Here is a 22125-nt window from a genome sequence, read left to right on the forward strand (position 1 = left end):
GCTTCTGACACCGTTCCTCACAACAAGCTTCTAATGAGATCGCATGCCTGTGGTGTATCGTCCCGGCTGTGCGACAGGATTCAACACTTCCTACCAGAACGGTCACAGTTCGTAGCAGGTTAACTGACGGCGAGGAAGGACACAGTTCATAGTACTTCAAGGGATGTCATTTAGGGACAATCGAAGTTATTTCTGGGATTTCCCAAGGAAGCGTTGTAGGTGCTCTGCTGTTCTTTATCTATATAAGGATTTAGGACACAATTCGAGGAGACTCAGCAGATTATTTACGAATGATGCTCTCGTTCATCATCTAGTAATCATCAATAGATCAAAACGAATTACAAAATGATGTAAACAAGATATCGACATGGTGTGAAAACTGACAGTTGATACAGAACAATAAAATTTGTTAGATCTCCACATTACTAAAAGAAATCCGTTAAATTTCGGTTACACGATAAATCGAGCAAATTTAAAGTTTATCGATTCAACTAAATATCAAGGGACTGCAGTTCGAACAACTTAAACTGTAATAATGTCCTGGATAATGTTATGGGTTCAAATGGCTCTGAGCACTATGGGATATTAAATCTGAGGTCATCAGTCCCCTAGAACTTAGAACTACTTAAACCTAACTAACCTAAGGACATCACTCACATCCATGCCCGAGGCAGGATTCGAACCTGCGACCGTAGCGGTAGCGCGGCTCCGGAATGAAGCGCCTAGAACCGCTCGGCCACACCGTCCGGCAATGTTATGGAAAAGGTGAACCAAAGACAGTGTTGTCAGAAGATTTAAAAGATGCAACAAACCTATTAAAGAGATTGTCTGCACCATGTTGTTGACAGATGACATCGGGAAAGTTCAAAGAAAGACACCTCGTTTTGTAATATCGCAAAACTGGGGAGAGAATGTCACGGGTATGATGAGCGAGTTGGGATGGCAACAGTTGAAACAAATAAGTTTTTCGTTACTGCTTGATCACGAGATTACAACGGCTAACTGTCTCCTTCAAAAGGCAAAATATTTTGTCGAATCCCACATATACAGTGCGAAATAACCGTCTTGATAAGAGAAGAGAGCGTAAATATTTAGGTTTTCATTTTGCCCATGTGCTACTCCAGAATGGAGCGATAGAGAAATTGTTGAAATTGGCTCTATGGTCCCTTTGCAAAAGTCTTAAGTGTGTATTGCAGACTAATCATGTGCATTATATGTATACGGACTTAACACAACTTATGATTCCCCACAAAAGTTAATTTCTCTTACAAACTTACACCAATTATTAGTTGCTTAAATTATGGTATTTAAAAAACGAATAAGTAACTACAAACATGTTCCTTTTACATACTACCTTAGGTAATATTCTAGATTTCTCTGAGCCGTTCTCGCTCCCAGTTAAGTTCCATCAACTGTTGAATGAGTCCACTTTACCTGCAGCGGGCCTACTCTGATTACTTCTCGAAGGAGGAGGAAGACTTCATTACGTTTTTCTCACCATACTAGCACAACCTACTGCTCTGATTCATGAAATCTTTTGTACTTTCACTCGCTTCTGTGATACCAATCTTTTTTCCTGGTGCTCAATTTTTGGTGGCTAGCGCTTTATTAATGTACATAAAACTTAAAGAGTACGTCGTAATGTAATCATGAAACAGTTGTGAATAACTTCAATTGAACATGTATTACGAACAAATAGTGCCGCTACCGGTTTCGAACGGACAGCTTCATCGTCAGATGGATGTTTACATTTATAATTACATACACCGATTACTGTACCTGCAGTATTGGCAGTTTTTCGTAATGGCGAAAATTCGTCGAGGTGGTTGTGCTCTACAGCTAAAAATGATATAAAAAGCACTACTTTCCGTAATTGGATCTAAAACTGAGCCGGCCGGGGTGGCCGAGCGGTTCTAGGCGCTACAGTCTGGAATCGCGCGACCGCTACGGTCGCAGGTTCGAATCATGCCTCGGGCATGGATGTGTGTGATGTCCTTAGGTTAGTTAGGTTTAAGTAGTTCTCAGTTCTAGGGGACTGACGACCTCGGAAGTTAAGTCCCATAGTGCTTAGAGCCATTTGAACCATTTGAGCCATCTAAAAATGAGCAAAACAAATTTCCAAGTAATACGAAACAGTTATTGCCTTTTAATGTCATTCTACTTGTGTGAAACTGTAAAACATAAACGCTTTTCGTAAGAACGTCCTGTGGGCGGTTACAGTTTATAGTTTCCACAACAACAAAAAGAAGGAATGAAAATGCATACGTACGTTTGTAATTAGTCTGGTGGCCAAGACATAATCACACTCCAACGTAAGTGGTCCTCGTTACGCGAACTTCTCGTTTTACTGCAATTAAAATAGATAATCACTGAGCTTAAGGCTGAAGCTGCGGTTCTTTCGTAACGCTTCCAGGTTATTATCAGTTGTTTCAAAAGAAAAAAAAATTAATATTTAGTATCTCAAGTTACGACTGTAAAAAGACCTTTCCTTACGTAATAACGAACGGAAATCTATTTCACTTTATAACTCTGAATAACCACATAAATATGCGGATAACAAGTAACAAGCTAATAAATAACCAAATTGATATTTTTTACAAAGGAGAAATCTGAAGCCAGAATCTTCGTTGAAATACCGGTATGAGAGAGCCGATTTCTTTCTTTTGTGTGTTTTACAACGATTGCCAGACACCCAAGTTACTTGAACTTTATTTACGCTTCGAGTTCACTTCATTGTAAGCGATAGCATTTTTGGCGTCTAGTGAAACTTCTATTATTTTTATTATTATCACACTGATCATAATTACGTATTGACAAGCTGTTGAAAAAAAAAGGGTGCGATCGTGCTAACCAAAACTACTATCACATTTTAGTGATCACAGTTTCGGAACAGTAACTGTCATCCCTGATGTTAACATAGCACTAAAGAGGTCATACTGAAAGTTGATTTTAAAATGAAGGAACCAATGCATTGTGCACACAGTGTTTCCATTCACTGACATGTTAAGGACTCATTTTCTGGGTAAATTTTTGTAACTCGATCCTGTAATCTGTTAATTTAGCTCTGACATCCTGTAGAGCTCTCTTGAAAAAACATGCTATATTGACAAGTGCCTCACGATATGCATTAGGGAGTTTCGGATAAAGGGTACGCACTTAAGGAAAACTTACAGACATCCATTTAATCTTTTATTGTAATCTATTTATACATCAATCGCTAAAAGATCCTAATATTAATCACTGTAAAAAAAAATTGTCTTGAGACAGACAAAGTAAGAGCGAGAGCGGAGAAGCTTTAGCGGCCTACTCTTACCCGTCCTGATAAGCCAAAACATTATGACCACTGCCCAACGCGACGCTGGTTGTGCCTGGTTGTGGTGCGGGCACGTTACGCAGTAACAAAAGTATCTAAGCGCTGCAGACACGGCCAGGGGCCACCCTAGCGAAGATTAGCCCTAAAAGTGAGGAAACCCTTTGAGATAAGCGACTCTGACAAAGTGCAGCTTATTATCACGCAGAGCTTGTGAACGACTGTCTCGGAAAGGGCGAAGCTAGCCAAATGTTCACGTACTACCGTCGTGAGCATCTACGGAAAGAGGTAAAAGGACAGTGAAAACTACCACCAGGCGCTGAATGATTGGACGTCCACTATTCACAGAACGTGCGGGTCGAAGGCTTGTCTGCTGTGTAAAGAAGGATAGAAGCTGATCGGTGGCATTTCTGCTGAAAGAGCAAAATGCTCGTGCACGCACAAGTGTTTCGGAGCATACCGTTCATCTTACATTGCTGAACATGCAACTCTGCAGCAGACTACCTCTACGTGTTCACATGTTCACCCAAGGACATCATCAGGTTACGATTGCAGTGGGCACGGGACCATCGGGATTCGACCGTCCATTAATGGAAATGTGTCGGCTCTTCGGGTAAATCACATTTTTCCTACACTAGGTCGATGGTCGCCTCCACTAACGCCGTCATCGAGGAGAATGGCGGCTCGGAACGCAGGTTGGCGGTAACAGTATTATGCTGTGGGAGGCATTCTCTTGCGCTTGCACGGGACCCGTAGTGTAAGCGAAGACATACTGACAGTTGCGAACCACCTGCATCCTTTCATGCTTGACGTCTTCCCCAACAGCGATGTTATTTTTCAGCAGTATAATTGTGGCTGTCTAGATTTGTGCACCCATGATCTAGCGGTAGCGTCATCGATTCGTAATCGAAATTTCCTCGGTCCCGGGTTCGAAAGCCGCCACCGCTTAAATTTTGATTAGTAACCAGCATTGTCGGCCGAATACTTCCGTCATCAGAAGTCCCCTCATTCTGCTAGCGGCCTTGTTAAAGAGGGCGGAGGAGCAGGCAGAGAATTAGGTCCTTGGGGTTCTTGTCCTTGCGGTGGGAACTGCCTCTAAAGGCAGAAGAATCAGCAATGATCAACGACATGAGGCCGCAGAAGGCAATGAAAACCACTGCATTAAAGACACATAACGTGTATCCACAGGACATGTGGCCTGTAATTGAAAAAGTGTCATGTTGATTGCTCGATTGGCAAAAGATTCCAAAATAGTCCCCCATTCGGATCTCTGGGAGGGGCCTGCCAAGGAGGAGGCGACCATGAGAAAAATATTGAATAATCGACGAAAGGATAACGTTCTACGAGTTGGGGCGTGTAATATCAGAAGTTTGAATATGGTAGGGAAGCTAGAAAATCTGAAAAGGGAAATTCGAAGACTCAGTCTAGATATAGTAGTGGTCAGTGAGGTGAAATGGAAAGAAGACAAGGATTTCTGGTCAGATGAGTATAGAGTAATATCAACAGCAGCAGAAAATGGTATAACAGGAATAGGATTTGTTATGAATAGAAAGGTAGGGCAAAGAGTGTGTTACAGTGAACAGTTCAGTGATAGGCTTGTCCTTGTCAGAATCGACAGAAAACCACCACCGACAACGATAGTTCAGGTACGAGATGCGATAATAAAGTAATGAGACTGATTTTCTTTGTAAGATGCGGCAACCCTGCAGGGTTGCGTAGGCACAATATCTTTGACCTTGGTCTATAAGCTGCTTCTAGTCCAAGCGGCACATCTATGCAACGGCTCAGTCGTGAGTTGTGCTCTAATAAGTTCACACTTGTTTGTGTCTCTCGTCACGGAAATGGAACCGCATAATATGGCACAACGGTATGCCATTTCTTTTTGCGTTAAATTGGGTGAAAACTGGAAGACAACTTACAGTAAACTTCAGAAGGCTTTTGGAGAGGAGGTTATGTCAAGAGCTCAAGTTTTTCATTGGCATAAAATGTTTAGTGAAGGCAGAACGAATGTTGAAGACCGCAGTGGACGACTATCAACCTGACGGACGGGATGTTAACTTGGTCAGGGTGCGTGAACTCGTTCGATCTGATCGAAGATTATCCGCGAAAATGGTTGCAGAAGAACTGAACATCAATCGAGAAACGGTTCGTCTAATAATAATTGGAAATCTTGGTATGAGAAAGATTTGTGCAAAAATGGTCCCCAAAAATCTTACACCACAACAGCGAAAAACACGGAAAAATGTGGCAGCCGATCTGTTAGAGCAAACAGAAATCAATCCAGAATTGTTGAGCTGTGTTATCACTGGCGGTGAAAGTTGGTTCTTTCAGTACGATCCAGAGACAAAACGCCAAAGTTCGCAATGGTGCTCAAAGGGATCACCCAGACCAAAAAAAGCTCGCATATCGAAGCCAAAAGTGAAATGCATGCTTGTGTGCTTCTTTGATTCCAAGGGAATTGTTCATAAAGACCAATATTACTACAAAGAAATTTTAGAAAGACTACTTAAAAAGAGTTCTTCTGTCTGTGTCAACAGTGCTGATAATTGGATTCTGCACCACGATAATGCGCCATCTCATACTGTTCTGTCAGTACAACAATTTTTAACCTCAGAACAAATTTCAGTACTACCACAGTCACCTTATTCACCGGATATTGCTCCGTGCGACTTTTTTCTATTTCCAAGAGTCAAAACGGCGGTCAAGGGACACCATTTTCAAACAACACAAGATGTCCAAGAAGCTGTGACGAGTGTCTTGGAGGATATTACAGAAGATAAGTTCCACAAATGTTACCATCAATGGCAAAAGCGCTGGAAAAAGTGCGTGCAATCAGAAGTGAACTACTTTAAGGAGACAACACTAAACTTGACTAAAACGGTAAGCAACATTTTTTCACATCAGTCTCATTACTTAATTGTCGCACCTCGTATACATGCCGACGTCACAAGCTGAAGATGAAGAGATAGAAAAAGTATATGAGGGTACTGAAGGGGTAAAATAGTACATAAAGGGAGATGAAAATCTTAAAGCGATGGGGGACTGGAATGCAGTTTTAGGGGAAGGAGTAGAAGAAAAGATTACAGGAAATATGAGCTTGGGACAAGGAATGAGAGAGGAGAAATATTAATTCAGTTCTGTAACAAATTTCAGCTACTCTGTTCAAGAATCAAAAGAGGAGGAGCTATACTTGGAAAAAGACCGCGTGACACGGGAAGATTTCAGTTAGATTACATCTTGGTCAGAAGAGATTACGAAATCAGATACTGGACTGTAAGGTGTACCCAGGAGCAGATATAGACTCAGATCACAATGCAGATATAGACTCAGATCACAATGTAGTAGTGATGAAGAGTAGGCTGAAGTTTAAGACGTCAGGAAGAACAGATACCCAAAAGAGTGGGATACAGAAGTGCTAAGATGGCGAGAGAGGTTTGAAGTTCTCTAAGGCTACAGATAAGGAATAGTTCAGTGGGCAGTTTAGTTGAAGAAGAATGGACGTCTCGAAAACAGGCAATCACAGAAATTTGAAAGAAAAACATAGGTAGAGAGAAGGTAACTGCAAAGAAACCATGAGTAACAGTTGATCGATGAAAGAAGAAAATACAAAAATGTTCACAGAAATTCAGGGTTACAGTAAGACAATCTGCTGGGGAACGAAATAAATAGGAAGTGCAGCGAAGCTAAGACGAAATGGCTGGATGAAAAATGTGAAGAAATCGAAAAAGAAAAGGTTGTCGTAAGGACTGACTCAGCATATAGGACAGTCAAAACAACCTTCAGTAACATTAAAAGCAAGGGTGCTAGCATTAAGAGTGCAACGGAAATTCCACTGTTAAATGCAGAGGAGAGAGCGAATAGGTGGAAAGAATACATGGAAGACGTCTATGAGGGGGAAGATATGTCTGACGTGATAGAAGAAGAAACAGGAGCCGATTTAGAAGAGACAGGGGATCCAGTATTTGAATAAGAATTTAAAAGAGGTTTGGGGACTTAAGATCAAGTAAGGCTGACGGGATAGACAGCATTCCATCAGAATTCCAAAAATCATTGGGGGAAGTGGCAACAAAACGACCATTCTCGTTGGTGTGCAGAATGTATGAGTCTGGCGATATACCACCGGACTTTCGCAAACATATCTTCCACACAATTCCGAAGAGTGGAAGAGTTGACAAGTGCAAGAATTAACGCACAATCAGCTTCACAGCTCATGCATCCAAGTTACTGACAAGAATAATATACAGAAGAATGGAAAAGAAAATTGAGTATGTGCTAGATGACGATCAGTTTGGCTTTAGGAAAGGTAAAGGCACCAGAGAGGCAATTCTGACGTTGCGGTTGATAATGGAAGCAGGAATAAAGAAAAATCAAGACACGTTCATAGGATTTTTCGACGTGGAAAAAGAGTTCGACAATGTAAAACGGTGCAAGATGTTCGAAATTCTGAGAAAAATAAGGGTAAGCTATAGGGAGAGACGGGTAGTATACAATATGTACAAGAGCCAAGAGGGAATAATAAGAGTGGACGACCAAGAACAAAGTGCTCGGATTAAAAAATGGTATAAGAGAGGGATGTAGTCTTACCCCTACTGTTCAATCTGCACTTCGAAGAGGCAGCGCTTATCACACCAGAAAAACTGTCTATTCCATCGACTTGCTCTCTCATACACAGCTATGTAGGCTACCACTGTGTGCCAAGCGCCCTCTTCCTCCGATGCTACTATCTCAGACCAGAAGCAGTATCTTTGGCTCTGAGGTCGTGCACAGTCAGCGATCCGCATTATAAAGCCTATCAGAGACACACATCGTTTATAATATCGTAGTTTCATTTTTAATTAAGGTATTCGGGTGCCCCATTAGACTCCTTTTAGGATATCTAAAAGAACGCGTTTACCAGGCATACGTGAGATCCCCCACCTGATCAGGAACAAGTTTCTCAGATTCCACTGGAACTGCTACGAACAACAGCTGATCACGTCTTTCACCTGATGCAGCATCTCATCGACGTCCCTGTGCTCATATTGAACAATTTTTTGTTTATCTGAGCGCCAAGTTTAGCTTTTTTCCTGGTTATGTCACCACTAAAGTGCAAATATCAATTATTCTGCAAATTATTTACGTGAAGTGCAGATTAACTAGGATGATCCGTTAAAATGCCGAATATTATTTCATTTCTCAATTTACCTAGGTAATCTGCAAATTACCTACATGATCTGTGAAAGTAAGATCTTTATTTGAACAACAGCAACGTTTCTGTACGCGTAAATTAACATAATTTTATTTATTTTTCGATATCTAAAGAATAAAATTAATACAATCAACAAATTAGTTGATATAATCAATCGTCAAAACTTAAGACAAAGAATCAATCAGTTTAAGATATTATTACAATTAAGGAAACGAATTTGGGAAACATATGATAAAATTATTCTAATTTATTAGTGCAATCTAACAATTGCTGACACTTTGAATTACACAGCAATTGGTTTTTGCGACAAGCACACCTGTTTGTGGTACATTTAGATTTGCAGTCATATTTTCTGCAACTCTGCAAGCAGTAAGGGACTGTTTTATTGCTATTTGATGTAAAGCTGTTTCTACAGAACGGACATTACCTCCCGTTAAAAATCTTTCTTTGCAAACACTGATTACAGATTTTGCATACAATTCTTTTAAAATACCCGTTTTAGAACAGAGTTTATAAAATGGATCCTCTGTTTAACTAGGAACCAAAGCGAAAATCGAGCGGGCATCAGTTTTTGCTGTGTCTACTTTGGGTACTATAGTTCTTACAGAGGCAACTTCATCGACATTTGTGTGCTTTGCATTAGGAAATGCTAACATTCTCTTTGCTTGCTTTTCTAAACCTTTCTTTGCTTCATCACGCTGTATTTTCTGATCCATATTCTTGACAGATGCTGCACAATACATTCTTAAAATATCCTTCCTCTTTAGGATCTATTTCACCACAAATTACGTGGACAGACAACTCAGACGATTTGCATTTGTGCGCACGTGATCCTGCTTTTGATCAAACAATGCAGACTATGTCTTTTATAGTCCTTTTCTCAGTCTCTGTACGAAATTGTGATGGCGATTCTGGTGAAGTAGAGTGTAACTCAGATGTTCTTCAACATGCAGAGGTGATTCCTTGGAGGTGCAGGATAACTGAACATTCTTCATAACTGAGTCCTAAAGCAACGGTATAGAAGACAGTTTCAGATTACTGTCGATAAATTCTTGTACTTCTATAGGTTATTCTATAGAAGCAAATAATAAGAGACTATCCTCTGGAGTAAGATTTAATTGGATCCCATAATCACAGTCTCTTGTGAGTCTTCTAATTTTTGAAGGTCTTCTACATTGTTTATCGAAGGTAATACACACTGTGGTATAATAGAAGAAGACAACCCCACTTTTGGGGAACAGCCGAACATGGCTGTATGTGGACTTCTTTTAATTCTAAAATGATAAGTACGATTCTTCATGAGTTGTACAAATAGCATGCGCTCGCTCCACTTGTTACTTTGGTTACCGGCCATCCCAATGGTTCAAATGGCTCTGAGCACTATGGGAGTTAACATCTGAGGTCATCAGTCCCCTAGAACTACTTAAACCTAACTAACCTAGGGACATCACACACACCCATGCCCGAGGCAGCATTCGAACCTGCGACCGTAGCGGTCGCGCGGTTCCAGACTGAAGCGCCTAGAACCGCTCGGCCACACCGGCCGGCTCCGGCCATCCAAGTAGTGAGCATGTTTTCGACGTCTTGATTCGGCCGTCCTACACTTCATTGACTTCGGCTGTGTCTGTGTTTGTCGTTAACCATTTTGGTTTCTGGCCTCTAAGATTTTATTACAAAACTTGCATCGGGTATCAGAACGCCAAACACTTGGAATGCCAAAAAGGAGAAAAATATGGCCGCGCTTGATTAGCCGAGCGGTCTAAGGCGCTGCAGTCATGGACTGTGCGGCTGGTCCCGGCGGAGATTCGAGTCCTCCCTCGGGCATGGGTGTGTGTGTTTGTCCTTAGGATAATTTAGGTTAAGTAGTGTGTAAGCTTAGGGACTGATGACCTTAGCAGTTAAGTCTCATAAGATTTTACAAATATTTGAACATTTTTGAGAAAAATATCAAACTAGTTTTAGGCTGCTTCATCCCCCTGTTTTGATGTGAGCGGCTACAATACAACAAAGACATTAGCTGCCTACGTGCACTGATTTCAATCAATGGAGAAAGTTGAAAATTTGTGTCAGAGCTGGATTCGAACCCGGGTCTTCTGCTTGCGAGGCAGATGCGCTGACCACTGCGGTATCCGGAGGCAGGGGTCATCATAACTGCACGGATTACCCTACACGCCTCCCGTCAGACCCAAATTCTCAATAAATTTCCTACACTTTACGACTATGGCTGCAGTACATTAGGACCTGTTTTTATAAAACAAATCTGAAGATGTCATTATAGGCCGAAACCGGCAGTCTCATGCCCAATAATTTGTGAACATAGACGTAAAGTAAAGGAAATGTATTCTATATTCGGGTCACTGTTCTATTTGCGATCGTGTCGCAGCTTACCAAATTCTCAACATACCACACAATACTGATGTATGCACCTTGCCTATTTAATTCATTGCTCATGGCATGTCACTGGTTCCCGTAAGAGTTCGAGCTTGGTGTGCTTCTGCACTGATGGGATCCTCGGCCATTCTCGCCTGAAATATATATCTGTGTCTGTTCTTTCAGACATTAGAAAAGGACAGACACCACTTACGTATACATAATTACGTCGAGGACGGCCTTCAGTGCGCATGCACACCGAACTCGAAATCTTATGGGAATAGGCGTGATGCTGCGAGTAATTAGGATAACGGGCAACAAGCATGTGATTAAATTGAGAATTTGGGTCTGGTGGGAGGTGTGCGAGGGTTCGAATCCTGGCCCGGGACAAATGTTCAACTTGTCCCACTGATATAAATCAATATCCATAGGCAATTAATGTCTTTAATTAACTTGTGTCTTGACTGTTCAGGAGCCTGTTAGATTAGTGCAGTTGGTGGGACCGCCACAAGCTGGCTGCTTGGCTTGAGTACCGTGCACCGCCGCCATGTCGGCAACCACTGTTCGCCATTCGTCTGCGCCACATCGTCGCCAAGGATGGCGGGCATATCGAACATGTCAGACATAAGTCTGAGTATCTGTAGTGACGTTTGCATGTTGTATAAATCGTGTGCATGCCGTAACTTGTGACTAATTTTTTTTTCTCATACAGTTCAATAATTGTCACCCTGTACACCAAGGTGGACCGGCAAATGCCAGATGTGTTGTGTGTTCTTTCGCGTTAGTTGTTTAGGTACTGTGTTTGTGAGGTGAAAATAGGGAACCATAAACGGGTGTCGAAGGCGCCTGAAAACTACAGTTATTCTCGCTGGTGCCAAAGTCCATATTACACTAGTGACTTCCTTGTACCAATCAACTACCTGTGAGGAGGGAATCTCCTGCAGCGCCTCTGACGTGTTATTCTTGTACTGAGACTCTTTAGTCACACCTGGCCGTTATTTTTTAGAATCCGGAGCCAAAACTGCGTGTGTTCTGAATGCTGTCTGCTGTGTAGAAACTAACAATGACTCTAGCGAAATGTTCTTGACGAAGATCTATGGTAGATTCTCCACACTGCTGAGAAAATTATAGGATAACCGTCATCCAGATACTGTAAAAAAAATCATTAGTTTGGTCCAGAAAATAAATGCCTATAATCCTTAACATCTAAAACTACTTTCCTTCTTGAATAGAGCTGACTTTTCTATTGTTAAAACAAGTTTTATTAAACACTTTTAACTGTTAACGTTCTCACTTACGCGCAGCGTGTGTTTCTGGTTAGTCCAGTTAATTTAAAACCTAAATATTTTTTTGCTTTCAGAAATTTTGTGTCTTTTAGACGAAAGGTAGGATAGCAAATCCTCATTGCTATGAAAACAAACCAAACGATAGAATAAAGATTAACAAGACACAAAATCCATTACCCCAACGTGAATGAACACAGCGAGAAATAATCAGTGCCGGCCGCTGTGGTCGAGCGGTTGTAGGCGCTTCAGTCCGGAATCACGCAGGTGCTACGGTCGCAGGTTCGAATCCTGCCTCGGGCATGGATGTGTGTCATGTCCTTAGGTTCGTTAGGTTTAAGTGGTTCGAAGTCTAGGGGACTGATGACCTCAGATGTGAAGTCCCATAGCGCTTAGTGCCATTTGAAGCCAAATAATCAGCTTCCAGTGTTAGCGGACAACGCCTTAATCCTCTGTATCTGCGCATGCGTAGTGGTCAGCATGCTAGGGATATTAGAACTCTTCACTTAGCACAATGAACTCATTATTGACGCGCACCCACCCTGTGTAGCAGATATCGATCAAAAATTCGCCCTTGTAAAACCGTCCCCTGCGCGGATCTCATGTGACCCTCGCTCACTCCATGCCTCCTGAGCTAGCACTCTAGCATTGCGTTATGGGAGTAGGCCGGAGTGATGTCTTAACGTGCAAAGAGTTACACTATTGTATTGTATTGTATAGAACAGGGGACCTAGAAACGACGGAGAGGCTTCGTCCCCGCCGTAGCCCTCAGTGGTTCACAACCCCACAACAGGCTACAGCAGTCCACTCACCCCACCGCCGCCCCACACCGAACCCAGGGTTATTGTGCTGTTCGGCCCCCAGTGGACACCCCCCTCCCCCTCACTTCCGGGAACGTCTCACACCAGACGAGTGTAACCTCAGTGTTTCCGTGGTAGAGTAATTATGGTGTACGCGTACGTGGAGAAAGTGTTTCAGCAGCAATCGCAGACATAGTGTAACTGAGGTGGAATAAGGGGAACCAGCCTGCATTCGCCGAAGCAGATGGAAAACCGCCTTAGAAACTATCCACAGACTGGGCGGCACACCGGACCTCGGCACTAATCCGCCGGGCGGATTCGTGCCGGAGACCAGCACGCCTTCCCGCCCGGATAGCAGTGCTTAGACCGCATGGATAACCAGGCAGGCCTATCCTGTAGTAAATAACTATTTAACTTAAAGCTAACCGTCACAAACACTGTCCGCCCGATAGCTGAATGGTCACCGTGACGAATTGCCGTTCTACGGGGCCGGGTTCGATTCCCGGCTGGGTCGGGGATTTTCTCCGCTCAGGGACTGGGTCTTGTGTTATCTTCATCATCATTTCATCCTCATCGGGCGCGCAGGTCGCCCAGTGTAGCGTCGAATGTAATAAGAAATAAGACCTGCACCAAGGCAGCCGGAACTGCCCCGTAAGGGGACCCCCGGCCAATGACGCCAAATGCGGATTTCCATTTCTATCACAAACACTAAACATCACCAGGTGTTTCAAGCTGTTTATTTCTATGCATCTTTAGATCCTACGGGTTCATGATGATTATTATTATTTTTGGAGATGTTATTATTATTATTATTATTATTATTATTATTGTTATTATTATTATTATTTTTTTTTTTGAGGTGGTTGATGATTTCCGTCGTTTACCTGGTAGGCTTCCCATATCTGGTCCTGACGTTGGAGTCGCTGAGGTGGCATGGAGAGCCCATGGCGGCTGCTAATGGCGTTCTTCCGCAGCAAAGGCCGCATCGCCGCGACCTTCAATCTGCAGACAACGAAAGAATTCTGCTGTTAGTGTTGGCTCAAGCGTACTTCACAATATCATCTACATCAGCAATGGATCTTTTCATCTCTTCATAACTGATCTTACCACAACTCATACTACTACTACTACTACTACTACTACTACTACTACTACTAATAATAATAATAATAATAATAATAATAACAATAATAATATAATACCCTAACATTCCATTGATATGCAGACAGAATCAGCATCATTGCAAACTTCATGATTCTATGTCAACGTGAAGTACCCTATAGGTTTTCATGAGTGAGTCTGCGGGTCTCAAAATATGTGACATAAATGGCCGTATCTTTTGAGTGCATTAACTTAACTCAAGTTTTTTATACCTCCAAGGGACCATAGACCTTAATACGTGACATAAACTTCAACTTCCTGAGAAACAAGTTTGTTGTTAACAGACGGGTAGGCAGACAGACAATCGGTTACCAAATGACAATTTTTTGTGTTAGAATTGGTTCAAATGGCTCTGAGCACTATGGGACTCAACTGCTGTGGTCATTAGTCCCCTAGAACTTAGAACTAGTTAAACCTAACTAACCTAAGGACATCACAAACATCCATGCCCGAGGCAGGATTCGAACCTGCGACCGTAGCGGGCTTGCGGTTCCAGACTGCAGCGCCTTTAACCGCACGGCCACTTCGGCCGGCTGTGTTAGAATTAAAACTTAACAATTTTGGAAGTTTTTCATGTAGTTGTACTTTGAAACCTTGCTTGCTAAATTTCGTGATTCCAAGCCAACTAGAAGTACCATATAGGTTGTTTACACGTACCAAAATATTTGCCGGTCCCTGTGGCCGAGCGGTTCTAGGTGCTTCAGTCCGGAATCGCGTTGCTGCTACGGCCGCAGGTTCGAATCCTGCCTCGGGCGTGGATGTGTGTGATGTCCTTAAGTTAGTTAGGTTTACGTAGTTCTAAGACTAGGGGACTGATGACCTTAGATGTTAAGTCCCATAGCGCTTAAAGTCTTTTGAACCAAAATATGTGACGTAAGTGGGCAAGGTTCCGCAGACGTCAGTGTGTGCCATACATTTTAACTTGATATCTGTACCTGTTCCTGAGAAAAAGCGTTTTTACCAATCGGACAGACAGACGGACAACAAAGTGGGTACCGTTTTTACTGACTGACATACGGAACCCGAAAGAGGGAGACTACGATTTAACATCCAGTCGACGACAAGGTCATCAGAGGCTGGGCACGAGCTCCTATTGAAGAAACATGAGAACGGAAATTCAACGTGCCCAATGCAAGGAGCCATCCCGGCATTCTCCTTTAGCGATATGAATAGCCGTACAGTGATTTCAACGGCAGTTCTCCCGAACATGAGTCGAATGTATTAATGCTGAGCCGTTTTGCTCGTTTTTTCGCAATGAAACATAATCAGGTTAAAAACTCGTACCTCAGAAACATTATTCATTCAAGAGTGTGTAGTGCCTGAAATATTCATTTCCGACCATTGGTTCCTTGAAACTTCCTGATAGACCAAAACACTATGGCGCATCGGGAATATAAAACCTTTGCCTTTTACGTGCAGTGCTCGTACCGGCTTTATCCGCGCGCGACGCTCAACCTGTTCTCTCAGCTTGAACTCCATCAGTACCTCTCCCCTATGGTCATGTTTTCAGAAATTAACGAGACTCTACGAAAAATGGCCTAGCCAGATCCCAGAAATTGTTTCCAGAATGTGCCTTTCATTCTGCAGCGGAGTGTGCCCTGCTTTGAATCTTCATGACTGATTAAAACTGTGTGCCTAGCCGGGACTTTTGAATCCATAAACATGCTGTGAGGTCAGGTTGTGAGTCGTGCCCAGACTGCGTACTCTTAGGAGCATAGCGCGCGAAAGCAAAGCTACCGCGTTCGAATCCCGGTGTAGCACACGTGTTTTAACTGCCAGGAAATTTCAAAACAGCGCACTCTCTGCTGCAGAGTGAAATATTCGCTCCCAACAGCTGCTCATTTCAAAACACTCAGTTTATAAGGCCACCTGGCAAAAATTAGGCACCACCAGAAGACATCGCATTAACACCATGTAACACTGCCTCTAGCCCGAGTGTTCAGTGCAGTGTTTCACCCTCATTTACAAGCAGTTCCAGTCATTTGCTGTGGCATTACGATCAGGTGATTTACCATCCAGTCAAGGAACGAAGGGAGTCAGAGTGTTCGTCAAATCATTGACATTTGCGAACAGCCTTGTCAACACAGCTGATGTCATCTAAGAAGATCGTAGTGTCCACACAATACTCATCATGAACATGTACATCTACATGACCACTGTGCAGTTCACAGTTAAGTACCTGGCATAGGATTCACAGAACCACTTTGAGAGTATTTCTACACCGTTCCACTCCCGAACAGCGCGCGGAAAAAAACATACGCTTAAATCTTCTAGTGCGAGCTCATATTTCTCTCATTTTATTACGATTGTCATTTCTTTCTGTTTTCCAGAAGAACACAAAGCGTGGAGCAGACAGTCTCTTTAGTAAGGTTATTTGGTAACCGTGATAGTGTTACGGAGATGTTTAATAAACTCAAGTGGCAGACTCTGCAAGAGAGGCGCTCTGCATCGCGGTGTAGCTTGCTCGCCAGGTTTCGAGAGGGTGCGTTTCTGGATGAGGTATCGAATATATTGCTTCCCCCTACTTATACCTCCCGAGGAGATCACGAATGTAAAATTAGAGAGATTAGAGCGCGCACGGAGGCTTTCAGACAGTCGTTCTTCCCGCGAACCATACGCGACTGGAACAGGAAAGGGAGGTAATGACAGTGGCACGTAAAGTGCCCTCCGCCACACACCGTTGGGTGGCTTGCGGAGTATAAATGTAGATGTAGATGTAGATGTAGACTTGTTGCCAATTAAACGCAGTCTTGGTTCGCCTTCCACACAACATGATCGTTTCAATTTAATTCGTTTTGTAAGCAAATAACGCCTTTGTCTTACTGAAGCGTGTTTTATTTGTTCCAGAAGCGTTCCCCCTTTTCTTTAAGGCAACTACAGTGGAATATAGTTTTATTTATGTGCGATACTGGCAGATTATAACACGGTTTACATCTTTCCTTTTACTTAAATAAGTGATTACTTACAGTTACATATATTTTCACTTTATGAGCTTTTTTCTTCATAACCTACATGTTATTTCCGCTAACTGCTGTGTAGAACTATTATTATTCTGTCACTAGCTATACGTGTTTTACCTAAAACTGTTACTAAAGTTGTAACTACTTTGCGTTCACTTTACGACTCTTCCTATTTGATTTCCAACCTAACGAAATAAATGCTGAAAACTTAAAGTCTGTTCATTACTATTCTCCTTGTGTGTGTGTGTGGGGGGGGGGGGGGGGGCAATGGGTGGATTCGTAACATGAGAATGTGCTTATGTTTCATAAGTGAAATTATAGTGCGACCTCCAGCATGTGACCAGATGAGAGGAGACGTAGATGCCAGCCAAGAACTAGCATGAATGTAAGTAGTCACTTACGCACATAAAAAATAAGACTCGAACAGTTTTATAATCTATCGGTATTGCATATCGAAACAAAACTGTGCCACTGTAGATTCCACTGAAGACGCCTTAAGGTGAATGGCAAAACGCGTCTGGGACAAAAAAAATCGCAACAAGAAAAAGGCGTTTTAGGCTTTTTTTGTATTACAAAACGAATATTTCTGTGCTTACTGTGGAGAATGGCCACGCAAACAACCTTGTTGTCCCGATTTAAGTTGTTCGTAGTCGTAATACGTAGGTATTTAGCCCTTAGATTTGGGTGTAATCGAAATTTAACGAATTCCTTTTAGTAATAACGTGGAAAGTTTCACACTTTCCACTGTTTAGAGTCAGTTGCCACTTTTCGCACCATTCAGATATCTTGTCTAAATCATTTTCCAATTCGTTTTGAGCTTCTGATCACTATACTAGTGGGTAAATGGTAACATCATCTGGAAATATTATAAGTGGGCTACTCAGACTGTCTCCTAAATCGTTTATATATGTTAGAAGCAGCAGAGGGCCTGTAACACTTCCATGGGGAACGCCAGATATCACTTCTGTTTTACTCGATGACTTTTTATCAATTATATACTATGAACTGTGGCCCTTCTGATAGGAAATCATCAATCCACTAGACAAAAGGGCCACACTTGGTCACTGAGACTGTTGAAATAAGCATCCTGGTTCATGTTTATGGTAACGTGAATGACTGGGGACAAGTCAAGCTACGAAGAAAACGTCAAAGATCCACCTTTGGCGTGAATTGGACCCTCCTCGCACTGCGGGTTAAATCACCTTATTTCGTCGTCGGTGCACTCATTACCCTGTATCATATGAAAAAAAGCCAAAATCGTGACTCATAAGATCTCATTACAAGCCTCCAGCCAGCTACTGTCCAGTTTATAAGCTCTTTGCCCCACTTAAGCCGTGCAGCTGCATGTGCACTGTTACTTTTTCAAGGTACCCAATTGAAAATGCCCATTGCATACAGATCCATGTGCAATGTTCGCTCAGAAACAAGAGATGGACCAGCATACACTGGCAGCAGCAGTTCCTATCGAGTATAGAAGCAACTTTCGTTGGCAAAGTGTGACACCTTTCTCTGTTGACAAACGGTTAGTATCTCTTTACGACCATTGTTCGTACATGTTACATGGCTGCGTGTCATACACCATCGCTTGTAGACACATTGTATAGGCCAAGCTGAGAGCTCCTCTCTGCCTCATGTCACGTCTTCACATCACCAATCGTACTGCAGTGGCTGCATAAAGCGACTAGCACAGGGGTGGTCAAGCATTCGGTTTGCAGGCCACGCCTCGGCACGAGTGCCGTAGCGCTCAGCCTCACTGCACATTTGCCCCACCATTACGGCTTGCTGTCTGAGCGCAAGGAAGGGGAAGAGGGGAACGCTGCGAACACACTGCATTTAAATAGCAGTGCAGCCACACAACATATGACTTGGTTTTATATTTCACATTTCGCAACAACATAGATCACAAAAGAAACAAAGTTTCAGTATTATTTAGTTATTTTTGGCCCACTGAAGGCATAATATAATTTTTATCTGGTACAATCTATTGGTGTACGGACAGATGCATACGGTTCACAGATTTTCGCATTCAGGTTGTCAAATAAGCGTGACTTACTTACTTTCATAAACGAGAAGGTCTTTCACACAAATATATCATTCGAAATATTGTACGCCACTGGCCATTAAAATTGCTACACCACGAAGATGACGTGCTACACACGCGTAATTTAACCGACAGGAAGATGTTGCTGTGATATGCAAATGATTAACTTTACAGAGCATTTACACAACGTTGACGCCGATGGCGACACCTACAACGTGCTGACATGAGGAAAGTTTCCAACCGATTTCTCATACAAACAGCAGTTGACCGGCGTTGCCTAGTGAAACGTTGTTGTGATGCCTCGTGTAAGGAGGAGAAATGCGTACCGTCACGTTTCCGACTTTGATAAAGGTCGGATTGTAGCCTATCGCGATTGCGGTTTGCGTATCGCGACATTGCTGCTCGCGTTGGTCGAGATCAAGTGACTGCTAGCAGAATATGGAATCGGTGGGTTCCGGAAGGTAATACGGAACGCCGTGCTGGATCCCAACGGCCTCGTATCACTAAGTCGAGATGACAGGCATCTTATCCGCATGGCTGTAACGGATCGTGCAGCCACGTCTCGATCCCTGAGTCAACACATAGGGACGTTTGCAAAACAACAACCATCTGCACGAACAGTTCGACGACGTTTGCAGCAGCATGGACTATCAGGTCGGAGACCATGGCTGCGGTTCCCCTTGACGCTGCATCACAGACAGGAGCGCGTGCGATGGTGTACTCAACGACGAACCTGGGTGCACGAATGGCAAAACGTCATTTTTTCGGATGAATCCAGGTTCTGTTTACAGCATCATGATGGTCGCATCCGTGTTTGGTGACATCGCGGTAAACGCACATTGGAAGCGTGTATTCGTCATCGCGATACTGGCGTATCACCCGGCGTGATGGTATGGGGTGCCATTGGTTACACGTCTCGGTCACCTCTTGTTCGCATTGATGGCACTTTGAACAGTGGACGTTACATTTCAGATGTGTTACGACCCGTGGCTCTACCCCTCATTCGATCCCCGCGAAACCCTACATTTCAGCACGATAATGCACGACCGCATGTTGCAGGTCCTGTACGGGCCTTTCTGGATACAGAAAATGTTCGACTGCTGCCCTGGCGAGCACTTTCTCCAGGTCTCTCACCAACTGAAAAAGTGTGGGCAATGGTGGCTGGGCAACTGGCTCGTCACAATACGCCAGTCACTACTCTTGATGAACTGTGGTATCGTGTTGAAGCTGCATGGGCAGCTGTACCTGTACACGCCATCCAAGCTCTGTTCGACGCAATGCCCAGGCGTATCAAGGCCAGAGGTGGTTGTTCTGGGTACTGATTTCTCAGGATCTATGCACCAAAAGTGCGTGAAAATGTAATCACATGTCCGTTCTAGTATAATATATTTGTCCAATGAATACCCGTTTATCATCTGCATTTCTTCTTGGTGTAGCAATTTTAATGGCCAGTAGTGTAGCATTTTTGCAAGCTCATTATGGAGACACACAGAACAGCAACGCAGATGTACTGGACAATTTTAACGTAAAGGGATTTGTCATTGCAACAGGAATTACCTAGCAGTTCAATCAGTTACATCTGCACTTGTACAGGGTCGCTTTCAGCTGTAATGACAAACGGTCATGAAAAAGCTCGAAAAAAGATGTAAGTTGGCAGTGTCCTCACTACGCTTAAGAAACTATCCTTGTAAGTCTTTCAAGGCCACGGTAAACTCCTTAAACTTCGTGTTTTCTTTAACGAACTGCATTTGTCAGAATGTATCCTTTCTATAGTACGATTATGATATTAAATGCATCTCCATCAAATCAGACAGAACTTGTTCCTCACCTTGTAATGTCTTATTGTGGGCAGTGTCCAATCGAGCCCACTAAAGATGCGAGGTCTGCAATCAATTTCGAGTGTTCTAATTTTCGTTCCTATACTCCTTTTTCGTTCATAAATTCTACAATTGCGAGTTTTAAATCGAAATCGAAATATCGTTCGTACTTAACAAAAGTACTTTGCAAAAATGTATGAAGTTTGTATTCTCTTTGCACCAATTCTGTCGAGACTGTGGCAACTGACAGTGGAATAATGCGAGCGACGTCATAAATTTTACTGTTGGTACCACCAAGTTTGCAGCAAGTGTTTCTCGATGTACAGAATAATGAATTCCGTTTGTCGATCGTTGTGATTTTTTGCTGTGTACTCTAACATAAAATTGGTGAGAGGTGGAAATGGACACTGCAGGGGTGTTGAGTACTGTGACTGTTGAAGGCCATAGGTCGTACATCAAGATCGAAACTTAACGTGGCAAAAACCCGACAAAAATCCGTAGTTCCTTAAGTGACGTTTGTGGCTAGTTTACAGTGGACCGTTGTATAGTTTAACGAGGGTTTAATCGTTTTCGTGGTGGTCGTATGAGCACTGACGCCAATATAAAACCCGGAAGGTAAAAAACGTCAGCAGATGAACAAATGCTCTCGAAGAAGATCGCAGAGCGACTTGTGAGAAACTGTCTGAAGTCACAGAGATTCTCCAAAATCAGCATTCCGTATTCAGACAAATTATATGAAGAAGGGAAAAAGTTTCTGCGAGATAGAACCTTAGACTGCTGAAGAGAAGTAGAAACGCCTGGACATTGCAACCTTGCTGAAATGATTCGACCGTGAAGGTCAAGGAGTCTTGTGTCGAATTGTCACTAGTGATGAAATATGCAGCCTTTGAACCGGAGTTGAAATCACAGTCAAGTGAGTGGAGAGCTTCAGTTTCTCTATGTCTAAAAAAAATTTCGACGCGCTCATTGAAAATCAAGCAAATAATGATTTTTGCTGATGATCACCAAAGAATCATCATGACTGATAGAGTCCCACGCGGAACAAGTGTCACAACAGTGTATTATGGTAAATTCACGCAAGACCTACGCAGAAAAATGCACAAAATCCAACCTCAGTTGGTCGAGGCTGGGCCACTTATTCTCCACGACAGACCGAACATGAGTCCACCGGACTTGTTTCCACAGTCGAAAAAAA

At 42.9% G+C, this 22125-nt stretch overlaps 1 protein-coding gene across 1 annotated transcript in view; it reads right to left on the reverse strand.

The window, feature by feature from the left end:
• Window positions 1-22125, reverse strand: part of LOC124796726 — a 1132495-nt gene that overhangs the window by 657128 nt on the left and 453242 nt on the right. Inside the window, exon 3 of the mRNA XM_047260718.1 lies at window positions 13836-13953. Coding sequence (XP_047116674.1) covers window positions 13836-13897 — 62 coding nt within the window. The 5' untranslated portion in view covers window positions 13898-13953. The remainder of the gene's footprint in view (window positions 1-13835; window positions 13954-22125) is intronic.

Source organism: Schistocerca piceifrons, chromosome 1 (genome assembly GCF_021461385.2).
Source record: "Schistocerca piceifrons isolate TAMUIC-IGC-003096 chromosome 1, iqSchPice1.1, whole genome shotgun sequence".
Classification (NCBI taxonomy): Eukaryota; Metazoa; Arthropoda; class Insecta; order Orthoptera; family Acrididae; genus Schistocerca; species Schistocerca piceifrons.